This window comes from Sinocyclocheilus rhinocerous, unplaced genomic scaffold (genome assembly GCF_001515625.1).
Source record: "Sinocyclocheilus rhinocerous isolate Xijiao unplaced genomic scaffold, SAMN03320098_v1.1 scaffold1326, whole genome shotgun sequence".
Taxonomy (NCBI): domain Eukaryota; kingdom Metazoa; phylum Chordata; class Actinopteri; order Cypriniformes; family Cyprinidae; genus Sinocyclocheilus; species Sinocyclocheilus rhinocerous.
In genome coordinates, this window is record NW_015659713.1 from 139640 (window position 1) to 152770 (window position 13131).

The 13131-nt window shown below is 38.1% G+C and overlaps 2 protein-coding genes across 5 annotated transcripts in view; both read left to right on the forward strand.

The window, feature by feature from the left end:
- LOC107724158 (glycogen synthase kinase-3 beta-like) overlaps nucleotides 1-2109 on the forward strand; it is a 27363-nt gene extending 25254 nt beyond the window's left edge. The window contains exons 9-10 of the mRNA XM_016532963.1: nucleotides 250-327; nucleotides 453-2109. Coding sequence (XP_016388449.1) covers nucleotides 250-327; nucleotides 453-520 — 146 coding nt within the window. The 3' untranslated portion in view covers nucleotides 521-2109. The remainder of the gene's footprint in view (nucleotides 1-249; nucleotides 328-452) is intronic.
- A 3452-nt stretch (nucleotides 2110-5561) lies between these two features.
- The window catches only part of LOC107724156 (zinc finger protein 27-like), a 22997-nt gene continuing 15427 nt past the window's right edge, over nucleotides 5562-13131 (forward strand). For all 4 annotated transcript variants that reach the window (XM_016532959.1, XM_016532961.1, XM_016532962.1 and 1 more), the window contains exon 1: nucleotides 5562-5651. The gene's annotated coding sequence lies outside the window, so the exon portion shown is untranslated. The remainder of the gene's footprint in view (nucleotides 5652-13131) is intronic.

Consider the following 13131-nt stretch of genomic DNA (forward strand, 5'->3'; position numbering starts at 1 on the left):
GTCTGGAGCTCTGCAAATACTGAGTATATGTATAAATGGTACATTTTGTAATTCAACTTTGCTTTTTCTTGAGCTTGTCACAACCCATGCATCAAATTTTGGCTTTTAGGAAACTTAGAAGGTAATAATTTTGCTGCTTGTAATTTGAGACTGCTTTCTCATCCTATGACGCAAGTAAAGCTATTTAGGGTTTTGACACATTTAGATATCGATGGCTAACTTTGTCTTCTTTGCCCCCCCCCCACGCAGAGCTGTCTATCCAACCACAGTTGAACTCCATTCTCATTCCTCCCCATGCTCGCTCGCAGACGACACCTGCCTCACACGGTACTGATCCCACATACAGACCAAATGCCTTTGATTTACCCTTTCTGTCAGTCCGTATGGATTTGTGAATCCACATGTCCTGCAGTATTTTTATTAACTCCATAATATGTATGTGTCTCTTGCAGAGGGCAGCGGTTCAGACGGTCCAGCCCAGTCTAGCTCAGCACCGGGACCCCTGAGCAACAACACCTAATTGTAACCTTGGCATTACTGCGACGTCGTCAGCCCTCTCTCCTCATCCCTTCTTTCTCATTCCTCTCTCCTTCCCAAAAGCAGCTCCAAACAGTCTCTCTTGCACACGCTCTCTCACAAACACACACTTGTCACCTCGTGTTATGTGTGGTCATGTTCTCCCATGATGGAAGAAGTGTGTGATGCACAGATTAATGACATCAATCATCACAGGAGGAGATAATGAGGTCGATTCAAATTTAATATGATGATTGTCATGTTTAGGTTTAAAGACTGTGAAGGGCCGCTAAGGGCACACGTGCCCCCTAGTGGCAGGAAGAGCACCGCACAGTTACTGCTCTCTGCCTCTGGTACCATCCATTTGACTTTTAAACAATGATATGAGATATCAAGCTCATTTAAATGTAATTTTGCTCTTAAAGTAATACATTTTAGCTTTCTTTGGGAGTTCTTGCACAAAAGCAAGGACTGCGACGTGTTTTATGATGCAGCGAGCGTGAGATGTCAGTGTTTGTGTGTCAAGAGACGAAAATGGGTGTCTTAATATGTGCAAATGTCAATTTTAAGCAATCATTGCACACTCTTTTGTGTTTTAATTTCTTTTAAGGAGAATATTTAGATATTTGGATAAGTTGAGACAGGGTTTATCTGGTTTCATTATAAAAACGTGCTCCCTTTAGTTTGTTTTTGTGCATGCACACACACACACACACACGTATAACTGGTAGGTCAATCCCATCAATAGCTGTGTTAGCTGTTCTGATTGATTACAGTTGTGCATTGCGGAGTGTACACTGTGTGTGTGTTTATATACATCGGCATGCCCGTTAAATGTGGATTTAGCGGATGTTCATCCAAAAGACACATTGATACATGAGCCCACACACACCATGAACACTTGGCAAACGAGACTGGAGCTGGTTGTCTTTCCCTTCTTCCATCCTTCCTATCTCCTCCTCTCTCATTGCTAATATGTAAATGCCATGTACCTTTTATTTTGTTATTTTTGTTATTGTTATTCTGTTGTCCTTGTAATTAGATTTTTCTCCTAGTGGAGCAGTGCTGGTATGAGCGAAAACCAGCCTTTCGCGGCCTCTCTATCTCTTTCTCTCTCTCTCTCGCCCTCCCTCCTTCCTTCCTTCCTTCCTTCCTTCCTTCCTCCTACCCCTTCAACATACAACTGTATATAACATTTCATCCAGCCTCTCCCTGCATCCGGGGAGAAAGACGAATCTGAACAAAATGTTGTTTTTACCTGATCTCTCTCAGTCTCTTTCTCTTACTCTCTCTCCTCGTCCGCCCGCCTGCCTGCCTGCCTGCCCTTCCCCCTCCTCATCAGTGTTAATTCTGATCCTTTTATTTATTGTATTGCTGTCTGATTCTGTTTTTAACAAACTGATGGGGGAGGGGTTTGTGTGTGCGATGTCATTTGGTGTAATGTTCATATCTCAACTCTGGAATATTGTCTGATGGAATGTTCTGGAAAGGGCAGGTACACACTACCACACACAGGCTGCTCGGCCCATCAGTCAAAAGATGAACGGTTAAAGGGAGAGAGAGGGAGAGATGAACAATGTTTTTGTTTGTTGGTATAAATAAACTCATTATTAAAATTATAAAATGTCTTTGTGGGTTAAATTATTTATTTACCGTTGGATTATCCAATTGTTGATAAAAAAAATTTAATTAAAGGCAATAAAAAGTCTTCAAAATAGCACAGGAAATGGATTAATAAATTGTGGAGGTTTTGAATTTAATGGAAAGATATTTAAAAGGCCTGAAAACACCATTTGTACCAAATGTATGCTGCCAAAACTGAAAATAGTTTTGAAAGAAATGTAATACTTTTATTCAGCAAGGATGCATTTAACAATATTACTGTATTTAACCATATATTTTAAAAAAAAATTTTTTGTCTCAAAATCATTTTAGTAATTGCCATTAATACTATTGTCTTCAATTTCATTATCTGAAACATGCAGATACCCTGCATTTGTTAAAGGGTGGGTGTAGCTTTTGAATATTAGGTACAAAATACTACGTTGCAGAACATTCTGAATAAAAATAAAAAAACTTTTAGGTGTTTATTAAAGGGAGAGAATAACTAAAATTCTGTCAAGGGCAGATTAAGGTTGGAGACACCCAATGTTTTTGATCACCAGTGTCTGAATCTGACCATCCTTCAAAATTCAGTTGCTTTATTTTCCTCTTAACTCGTAGCTTCAGCTGAGGGTCACAATTATGCCTTATTGCATTTGTATGAATGTAGGACATTTGCATTGCCTGACATTCAAAGAATAATGGCACCAGATGTTTGATTCGGAGTAGACTTTCAATACAGCACAACTATGTGTTTAGACTGATCACATTGCACTGAAAAGCCCCTGACAACAAAAGCCAATCAGGAGGTCTTGGAAGTCTCTGTTGTCCTCTATTCACACACTGACGAGGTAATAACATTTGTAAATGAGCTCAGATTAGAGGGTGGGGATGAGATTAAATCATGAAAAAAAGAAAATGTTAATGTTGTTTGTGTTAGTTTGACCTTAAAATAATTATTTTCAGTCTGATCTCACTGCATTCATTTTTCTTCAAGTCCACAAATGAAAATGTTCAATTTCTCTTTTCAAAAAGGTGTAACGTTACTGTCTTTTGTCCATCGCTTTCACATTATTAATTAATGCACCTTTTTTTAGCAATATGGTGTGCAGTCATTACAACTGTATGACAAACAATAGGCCTACCCCTTGTGGCCACTATTTCATTCACTCTAGAAGAAATATAACCTTACTTTTTTCATTAGAGGAGACAGCTCAGCTCAAGTCCTTTGGCACAAGTTTGATTACTCTAAGCCAGTGTTTCCCAACCTTTTTTTAGTCGCGGCACCCTTTGGAAATTTTAACAAACTTGTGGCACCCTACAAAATTAATTTTGTCACAATATTTGAATTTCTAACTTCGATATGATAATTTGAAAAGTATAGATATTGGGTACAACAGGGAAGAACTGCAGAATATAATGTCATACAGATATTTTTAATATTAAAAATTGTCCATCAATGGTGGCAATCAGAAGGCTAATTTCTGATGAAGAGACCAATTTATATGACAGACTTTAATGTGGGCTCTTATTCATATGTAAACATTGTGAGATAGCTATAATGGTAATTAAACGAGGGCGCAGCCTTCTAAATGAGACACAGCTTCTGAATACTAATGGGGTGTTAGTTTCAGAAGATATGTGGTCACCTCTCTGACTTGAACTTCAAGCAACTTCCTGTCATTTCTGTAGTCTCATCACTCATTACCTCGAAATTCTTCTGTCAAAAAGAATTGCAAAGCACCTTAACTTTTAGACTTACAGGTGATGAAAAAAAATGTTGTCAAAGATTTTGAACTGCTTTATGTAAGGTAAATGGATAAGGGTTAGACACTCCTACTATATGGCATATTAATGAAACATTGACTTGTCACTTGATATTTGACTAAAGGACTTATTAAAGGACATATTCCATCTAATATAGGCCTACAATTGTGATTGTCCTCCAATTAATAAACAAGTTTAATTTCTTTAACTTTAAAACAACGGCAACAGCTTTTCTGTTAGAACCTCCAAAACCTCTGTGGCTATAAACTTTGAATCTGATCAATGTTAAAAGGGCTAATCATGATTATTAAACTATGCACATTTCAATCATTTTTGTTGATTTTTTAAACCATATACAAAATTAGTTTTTTAAACCATATATAAAATGAATACAATCTCACACCAGATGTCAAAAAATGTCAACTGACTGATTAAATAATAAGCTGTGCCTATAGTACAATTACATGTCTTTCTTGATTTTTGTTTCTAATGCCATTCAAAGCAGATCCATATCGTTGAATCTTGTTTATGAACTGTATGATAAAACAAATAATACTATTGTAATCAATGTTATGATGTACTATATCATGCAACTCCGTTTGTATAAAAAAAAAAAGCAGCAAAAAAACAAAGGTTGTTGACAGAGTTAGAGACGTCCAAAACATTCTGGAAAAGAGATGTAGGCTACAACATTTATTTTATAGGAATTAATTTTTGTTCAATGAATATTATGTACTTTTGTTCAGTGAATATGATTTTTTAAAGAATTTTCAATATCCAATTAAAAACTTCAGTCATAGATTTTGATATTTTAAAGGAAATTTCTCTAACTTTAATGTCTTTACAGATTTTTTTCAATTGCACAACAAGAACAGTAACACAACATACACATATAGAGGATCACAGTGTTTTCAATTATTATCAATTACATTCATAATAGCATCAAAGGAACAAACAGAAAAAAGAAAAGAAAAAAAACAACTACAGGGGATAACTTACAAGACATTTTCCATAAGAAAAGCATTCAAAAATTCTATACATCCTTCTTGCTTAGATCTTTTAAGGCTTCAATGTAATCCTTAAGTTAAATTTTAAATAATGTTTATTAATGTTTATAAATAGGTTTATTATTAGTCCATTTTTGTTTGTGTATATGGTATTTCCCATACATAATTATTAAATTAATCACCAAATGTTGCTCCAAACTCTTATTTTTATACAACAAAAATATATCTTTACCATAGAACCGAGTCTTTAATTTTATACATTTAAATATTAGATATTCAACATCAATCCAAAACATCTGGGTAAATACACAATCATAAAATAAGTGTTTTATGGATTCTTCCTCGAAGTTACAAAAGATGCATGTAGTCTCTATGTCTCTAAAAAATTTTGCGACTACTTGTCTCACTGGGTAAATCAAATGAATAACTTTATATGTAACTTTAACTTTATTGGTTTTAATCTGATCATATAATGAATTCCAAAAAGGTTTGCATTTAGGCAATAATGTGGTTCTACATAATTTTTAATATAAAAGTTATTAAATGTATTATTTATAATTTTCACACCATTAATACTTAACTGGTTAGTAATGTCTTTACTGACGTTAAACCGTAGATGACGTGTTTTTGCAAGCGCGCTTGACTTCAGTGGAATTCTATTGGCGGACTTGAAAAGTGCTGCGGACCAATTACGTCGCGTTTTGTTGAGACGTTCCTAACAACATTTCTGACAGATACGAAAGGAGAAGGCCGTAATCGGTGAGTTGTTTATTATCCTTATTATCCTACGGGAGCAATGTTTTTTTGCGACTAATCCAAGGTTTTCTACAGTTCCTGTAATTTAGTAGTACCTGTCGTCTCGGAGATTCGATTGGGGGAGACATTTGCCCTTTGCTAACGGGCGGATTCCGCCAAACTACCACCGAAGAAGCGTGTGCTGCCCTTCTTCGGCGCTTCTCTCTCGCCCGCGCTGTGTGTTCAATGTTTGAGCGCGACCAAGCACCCATAGCGGCTGCGTTTTGAACATATAACTATCAATAAACCAATGACTGTGGCTATGTAAATATCTTTCTCACATATTTACCGTTGTTCAGTAAAAGGAATCATAAGTGCTAGCAGGCCAGCAGAGCCCGCTAATTGAGGCTGTTGGCTAACTGATGTTAGCTTATTAGCCTGACGGGTGCAGCAACTGATTGGCGCTGTGATCTTTCTGCTGTCTCTCTACATCCTCCAAGTTTAACACATTTTTGGTGAAATGGAGCACCCCTTTGTAGCTTATTAACCGATTTAGGGCTTTGCTGCAGACATAGTTATTAATGGATGATCATTATTACTAAAAATCTAGAGGTCTATCAGTATCGGCTGTTTTATGACAAGAGGCATTTTTATAAGATATGATATGACCGATATGCGAAACCTTTGTAAATAATTTTATGTCTGAGTTTTGACAGTAATGCCTAGAATGCATTAGTGAATTTAATTTGTGGGCAAAACTATAAAAACACAATGTGCATTATAAATAAAAACAGTAATGTTTTAGCAGAGCTGGGTAGATTACTTGAAAATTGTAATCCGTTACTGATTCCAAATTACATGACAAAAAATGTAACGTAATCCATTACATCTAACTCCGCTTATCCGAGGCCGGGTCACGGGGCAGTAGTCTGAGCAGAGCCCCCCAGACTTCCCTCTCCCCGCACACCTCCTCCAGCTCCTCTGGGGCAACCTCAAGGCGTTCCCAGGCCAGCTGGGAGACATAGTCTCTCCAACGTGTCCTGGGTCTGCCCCGAGGCCTCCTCCCAGTGGGACATACCCGGAACACCTCACCAGGGAGGCGTCCAGGAGGCATCCGAAACAGGTGCCCGAGCCACCTCAACTGGTTCCACTCGATGCGGAGGAGCAGCGGCTCTACTCCGAGCTCCTCCTGGGTGACAGAACTCCTCACCCTGTCCCTAAGGGTGCGCCCAGCCACTCTGCGGAGGAAACTCATTTCTGCCCCTTGTATCCGCGATCTCATTCTTTCGGTTATGATCCAGAGTTCATGACCATAGGTGAGGGTAGGAACGTAGATCGACCGGTAAATTGAGAGCTTCGCCTTAAGACTCCGCTCCTTCTTTACCAAAACAGACCGGTACAATGACCACATTACTGCGGACGCAGCACCAATCCGTCTGTCAACCTGCCGCTCCATTTTTCCCTCACTCGTGAACAAGACCCCAAGATACTTAAACTCCTCCACTTGAGGGAGCAACTCTCCCCCAACCTGGTAGGGGTTGAACGACTTCTGATTTTTTAAAGTCGACTTTCATGTGACAGAGACGATATCTTGCAGCCACCAAAACAGACACCCTCCACTAGGTCTGTGTATTGGCAAGAATCTGGCGATACGATATGCATCACGATACATGGTTTGCGATACGATATGTTGCGATACTGTAAGCAAGGCGATATATTGGGATATTTCTTATTTTAGGAATAGAGGATATATTTTTAGGAAAGCTGTCATAAAGAGCACACCACCATATGCAAACCTTAGCAATAAATAAATAAAATAAATAAAAATTATTTAACCAGAACACAGGGATCTGCATTTGTAATAATCAGTCCCTGTAACATTCAACGTTATTGAACCAGTTTTTGTGCGTTACGACTCAAGGGGGAAAAATTAAAGTGCTTGCAGTATCCTTTAGTTAAATGTATAATATGTATTTTATAAAAGTACCATATATATTTTTAGACCCTGCTTTAAAGGTTCACATTTTAAGTTTACAGTTGTAACATACAATGTCATAACATTTTGATCTGAACAAAAGAATTACATCTGCTTAATATCAATGAAAAATAAGTGCTTGCAGGATTTCTAAAGAAAACAAAACAATTTTAAAACAATAAAATAAATACAGATGTTAAACATTCTCAGAACCTTTCCACTTAGATTTCTCAGGTTTTTCCGTTTGTACTTATGTTCCGCGTGGAATCGCCGAGACCGCGACGTAAACACCGCCCCAACTGGTACAAAACGCCCTCACCACGAGAGAAAGCTGCAGCCGCGCAGTGACCCTACCGCCCGCCGCGCCCCGCGCGAAGGCTCTTCACACGGGATGCGGTAAGCGGCGGAACCGAGGCGGCGCCCGCGCCACGGTCCCGCGGTGGACATTAAAAGCCCAAATGACGCCACACTTCAGCTTTGTACACTGAAACGGGATCTGGAATAATTATTTCATCCTCCATTACTAGCAGCGAACTATATTAACGCTAACATTAGTGGCGTGCCATGATGCTAGTTTTTCCTGTCACTGTTTAAGTTCAGAAATGAAGACTGCTATCTAGCAGTCGGGATATAAACTCAAAACGAAACAACTGCCATGAATCTTGTATGATTTAAAAAAAAAAATCGATATTCCGTTTTTGAGAATCGATACAGTATCGCCAAACAAAATATCGTGATACTCACGTGTATCGATATTTTCTTACACCCCTACCCTCCTCTCCCTGGCTGCACCTAGAAATTCTGTCCATGAAAATAATGGAGATAAATAAATAAATAACAGAATCGGTGACAAAGAGAGCAGCCCTGGCGGAGTCCGACATGCACCAGAAACAGGTCTGACTTACTGCCAGCAATGTGAACCAAGCTCCTGCTCCGGTCGTACAGGGAACGAACAGCCCGTAGCAACGAGCCCTGAACCCCATAATCCCGAAGAACCTCCCACAGGATGCAACGAGGTACACGTTCGATTGCCTTCTCCAGGTCCACAAAACACATATGGACTGGTTGGACAAACTCCCATGAACCCTCCAACACCCTAGTGAGGGTATAGAGCTGGTCCAGTGTTCCATGGCCAGGACGAAAACCGCATTGCTCCTCCTGAATCCGAGGTTCAACTATCGGTCAGATTCTCCTCTCCAGTACCCTGGCATAGACTTTCCAGGGGAGGCTGAGGAGTGTGATCCCCCGATAGTTGGAACACACCCTCCGGTCCCCTTTCTTAAAAAGAGGGACCACTACCCCGGTCTGCCAGTCCAAAGGCACTGTTCCCGAACTCCACGCAATGCCGCAGAGGCGTGTCACCCAAGACAGCCCCACAACATCCAGAGACTTGACACATTTTAGGTCATATAATCAGACTACTTTTTGATTACTTTTTGATTACGTTTGACCTAATTAGTTTATCACATTGATTTAAATAGGATAATCTTGTACCATATTGATATAAAAATGCAAAGAAAAAAAAATTTAAATTTCTTGTTGAAGTACATTTTACATTATGTCAAGGTTTCTCAAACGGTTTATTTAAGGGTAGATAAGTTTCAAAGGTCCATCTTTGAGGGTACCTCATGAAAAATAAACATGGTGTTACATAAGTACTAAAATGTATTATTATTATTATTATTACCATGGCAGATTTGTGGTTACTGCAGTTTCACTACAAATACTGTGGTAAACAGTGGTTACAGTAATAAAACCATGGTTATTTTTTGTAAAAGGCTGCCAGGCTGTTGTACCCCTAAAGGCAAAACTCATATTTTTTTTCTGACAGATTTTTTGACAGCAATTACAGAACATAACACAATCCATTTGAACTTTTAACAACCAGTTTAAATAAATTTACTTGCACAAACTAGCCAATTTAAAATAAATATTACATGTACACAAAAGTTTGGGGTCAGTAAGAGTTTGTAATATTTTTTTAAGTCTCATGCTCACGAAGGCTGCACTTATTTGAACAAACAAACAAACAAACAGTAAAAGCAGCAATATTGTGAAATATAACAATGAAAAATAACTCTTTTCTATTTTAATCTATTTTAAAATGTATTTTAAAATGCATCTGTGATCAAAGCTGAATTTTCAGCATCATTACTCCAGTCTTCAGTGTCACATGATCCTTCAGAAATAATTCTAATATAATTTGCTGCTCAAGAAACATTTATTATTATTGTTGCTTCATATTTGTGTGGAAACCGTGATGCATTTTTCAGAATTAATTTTATATATAGTAAAAATGATATGTAATGTAATGTAATAATGTAATGCAATGGTTTCTTAAGATCTACTTATGCTTCTGATGCTTTTGGGAAACGCAGCCCTATTTGAACAAGCACTGTGAACCATGCGTCTGCAGTGAACGATTGGGTGATTGGTTCTGTCTTTCAGCATTTGCGTGTGTTCCGATGAGCAGGAGAAATAGTTCTATCCAACACAATTATTCGCTAATATAGTCTATTTTTCCACTTAGAAGCTTATTTATGCCCAGAATTTCTTGATAAATAAATAAAATTAATGGTTAAAAAACGAGTTTAGCTTAAACACAGATATCAATGTGCTCTGTTCAGGTCTCACCTGAGCGCGCACGCTATCAGCACCCAGGTGATGACGGAATAAATGCTAATATTCCAGCATACGGCATTCGCATTAAACAAGAATGAATGGTTTGTCCACATTTTTTCATCGCTGTTGTAGTAATGTATTGGGAAGTCAGAATGCGCATCCATCAACAGAAACATATATTAATCGAACCCTATTTGTTTTACGTGTTATTTATAGCAAACCATATTACAGATGCGTTGTCAGATTTAAAGTCCCCATGAAATCAAAATTAAAGTTTTTTGGGTGTTAGTATCAATATTTTAGTCTTAAGGTTGTCTATAAGGCAGTGTGCTCCAAAACAGTGACAAAATTTGCATTTAGAAGATATAAGCATTCAAAGCTTGCAGTTCGTGTCACTTCCGCCAAAACGGCTCAAGGATTTTTTTTGACGTCACATCATACTTCAGCTTCTCATCAAACTTTCTGTCCAATCAAATGCTCTCTAGAATCCGAAGCGCCCGCCCCCTACACTATAAAATAGACGCTGAAGCCGCGGCTGAAATCGGTCACTTGTCCACAGAATTAGTATTTTCTGTACAGTGAATGGCACGTAGTGCACTATATAGGGGACAGGGAACGATTCAAACAGTGTAAATATGCTTTCCATTGAGGAAAAAAAGAAGTCTGGTTTCGCGCTGTGTCACGCTAACCACCGCACCGCACACACACTCTGCTCCGGTTCAGAGACACGATAGCACGGAGCGGATCATATGCGCGAGTCGGCGCAGACCACAAAATGTATCGGAGCTATTTGAATTCTACACAGAATGCTATATTTTATAGCAATATGGATGAGATTGTGGCTGGCATACCCTGTCAAATGCGGCTTTACGGAGCTCAACGGCTCTGAACGGCTCTAGCCCAAGCTGTGATATAAACGAACGCTATTGGCTATTTTAAAAAGGGGCGGGGCTGCTTGATATGTCCTGCCCTGTCGTCCTGTTTCAGTTAAAATGACGTCAACACATAGCGTAACGCTGCGTGTTTCTAAGCATTTCAGGGGACCTTTAAGTTGAACCGTGGTCCTAGCACGTGCCGAACCGTGTGTGGAGAACCGTACGGTTCGATTTTTTTCCGCGAACCGTTCCACCCCTAACAATTAGAGAATAGACTGTACAGAAATTGAAATCTACATGCTAATACATACTCATAGTCACGCAATGCTGATGTTGTTAACATTAACGTGGCATACTTGTTACTCACTTGATCAGATGACAATAGCCGGTGAAAATTCTTATTTGGGTCATATATTCCAAGACGTAGGCTAGAATCTGTGATTATGAAGTACAGTGAATATCCACACCGGTGCGTTGACTGACTGCCACACATACACCTCAATACATTAGATTCAGCCGCGCCGGAGCACAACCCACGCAAGGAAGATAATTCCGCAAAAATCTGCAATTGCAGGTTTTCAAACAGAGATGGCGACAAAGAGGCAAAACTTATGGACTGCAGCTTTAAATATACTTTTTAAAACAATATTATTTAAAAATAATATAAATAACAACAGTAATAATGTTTTAGTTTAAAATACTGTGTCATGCATTTCTGTTACAATTTAAGGATGATTGGATGTAAAAAGTATATTATTTTTATATACATAATACAGTGTAACACAATAATTAATAAGTATAATTAAATAATTATGAAATTCATTTACATGTGACCTGCGATTTACATGTGATCTGTTTAGAGAGCTACCCGATGCATTTTTCAATATTGTTGACCTGAAATTGAAGAACCAATAGCTTCTTATGTAGAAAAGTTGGAATATTGGTGACAAACATTGGTCAAACGGATAATCTGTATGTATTACTGAAGAAATAAGCCATGTGAACCATGTTATATACTGACATAAAATGTTTCCTTCTAGTAAAAGGAGGAATCATTTCATATCCAGATTTTGTTGTGTTTACATGCATTTATGTGCAGCTTTGCTTCTGTTTAACATTAAATTGCATGTTTATGATTGCCAGGATGAACTTGACTGACTCATATTTAAGCTTGTTCTGTGACCTTTCAGCTGTAATTATTAGTTCTTTTGTGCCGTCTTGATAAATTATGCGGAGTGAAACTAATGAGTGTGGCTTTGTTTTGCCACAGTTTGCACGTCATGTAAAACTCAGCCCCCTCATGTTAACATTGATAACATGCTGTAAGGACATTTCACTTGCCATCTGCCATGGAATATCTGTTATTTCATACTCGACCATCTCTCTTCCTTAAAACGTTCCATCCATCCTTTTCCTGTCTGTCACTTCATTGAGGAGTGGCATACAGCCCTAATCAGCCCAAAAAGATCCAATCGCATCAATGCTTCAGTTTCACAGTTTTCCTTTTCATCTGTGTTTTTTAGATAACATTTTCTAAATAGTTGTCATTAAAGACTGTTTTTGACAGTATTAATTTATTTATTTTCCAAGTTTGCTTGTTTATTTATTTTTACCTACTTTTTTTACTGCCATTTTTGATAAGTTAAATGCATAATTGCTGAATAAGAGGGTCAGTGTCTTTAAAAAAAATAAAAAATAAAAAATAAAAGTACCTTACCAACCACAAACCTTTGAATTATACTAGTGTAGGTCAAAAACTAGAGGTCGACCGATATGGGTTTTTCACTGGCCGATGCCGATATTTAGAAATCAGGGCAGCCGATGGCCGGTATATGATGCCGTTTTTTTTGGCCGATATGTTTGGCCGATTTTCTTTTTTTTTTCTTCCCCTTCATCTCATAAATTGAGTTTGAGTAAATGATTATTGCAGGATACAAGATAGTAATAGTAGTAGTAGCCTAATTCAGAGTAATAATTCATGGCTCAAAACTTAAGCACCTTCTCAAAACAGTTCTGAAGCATGCTTATTGTT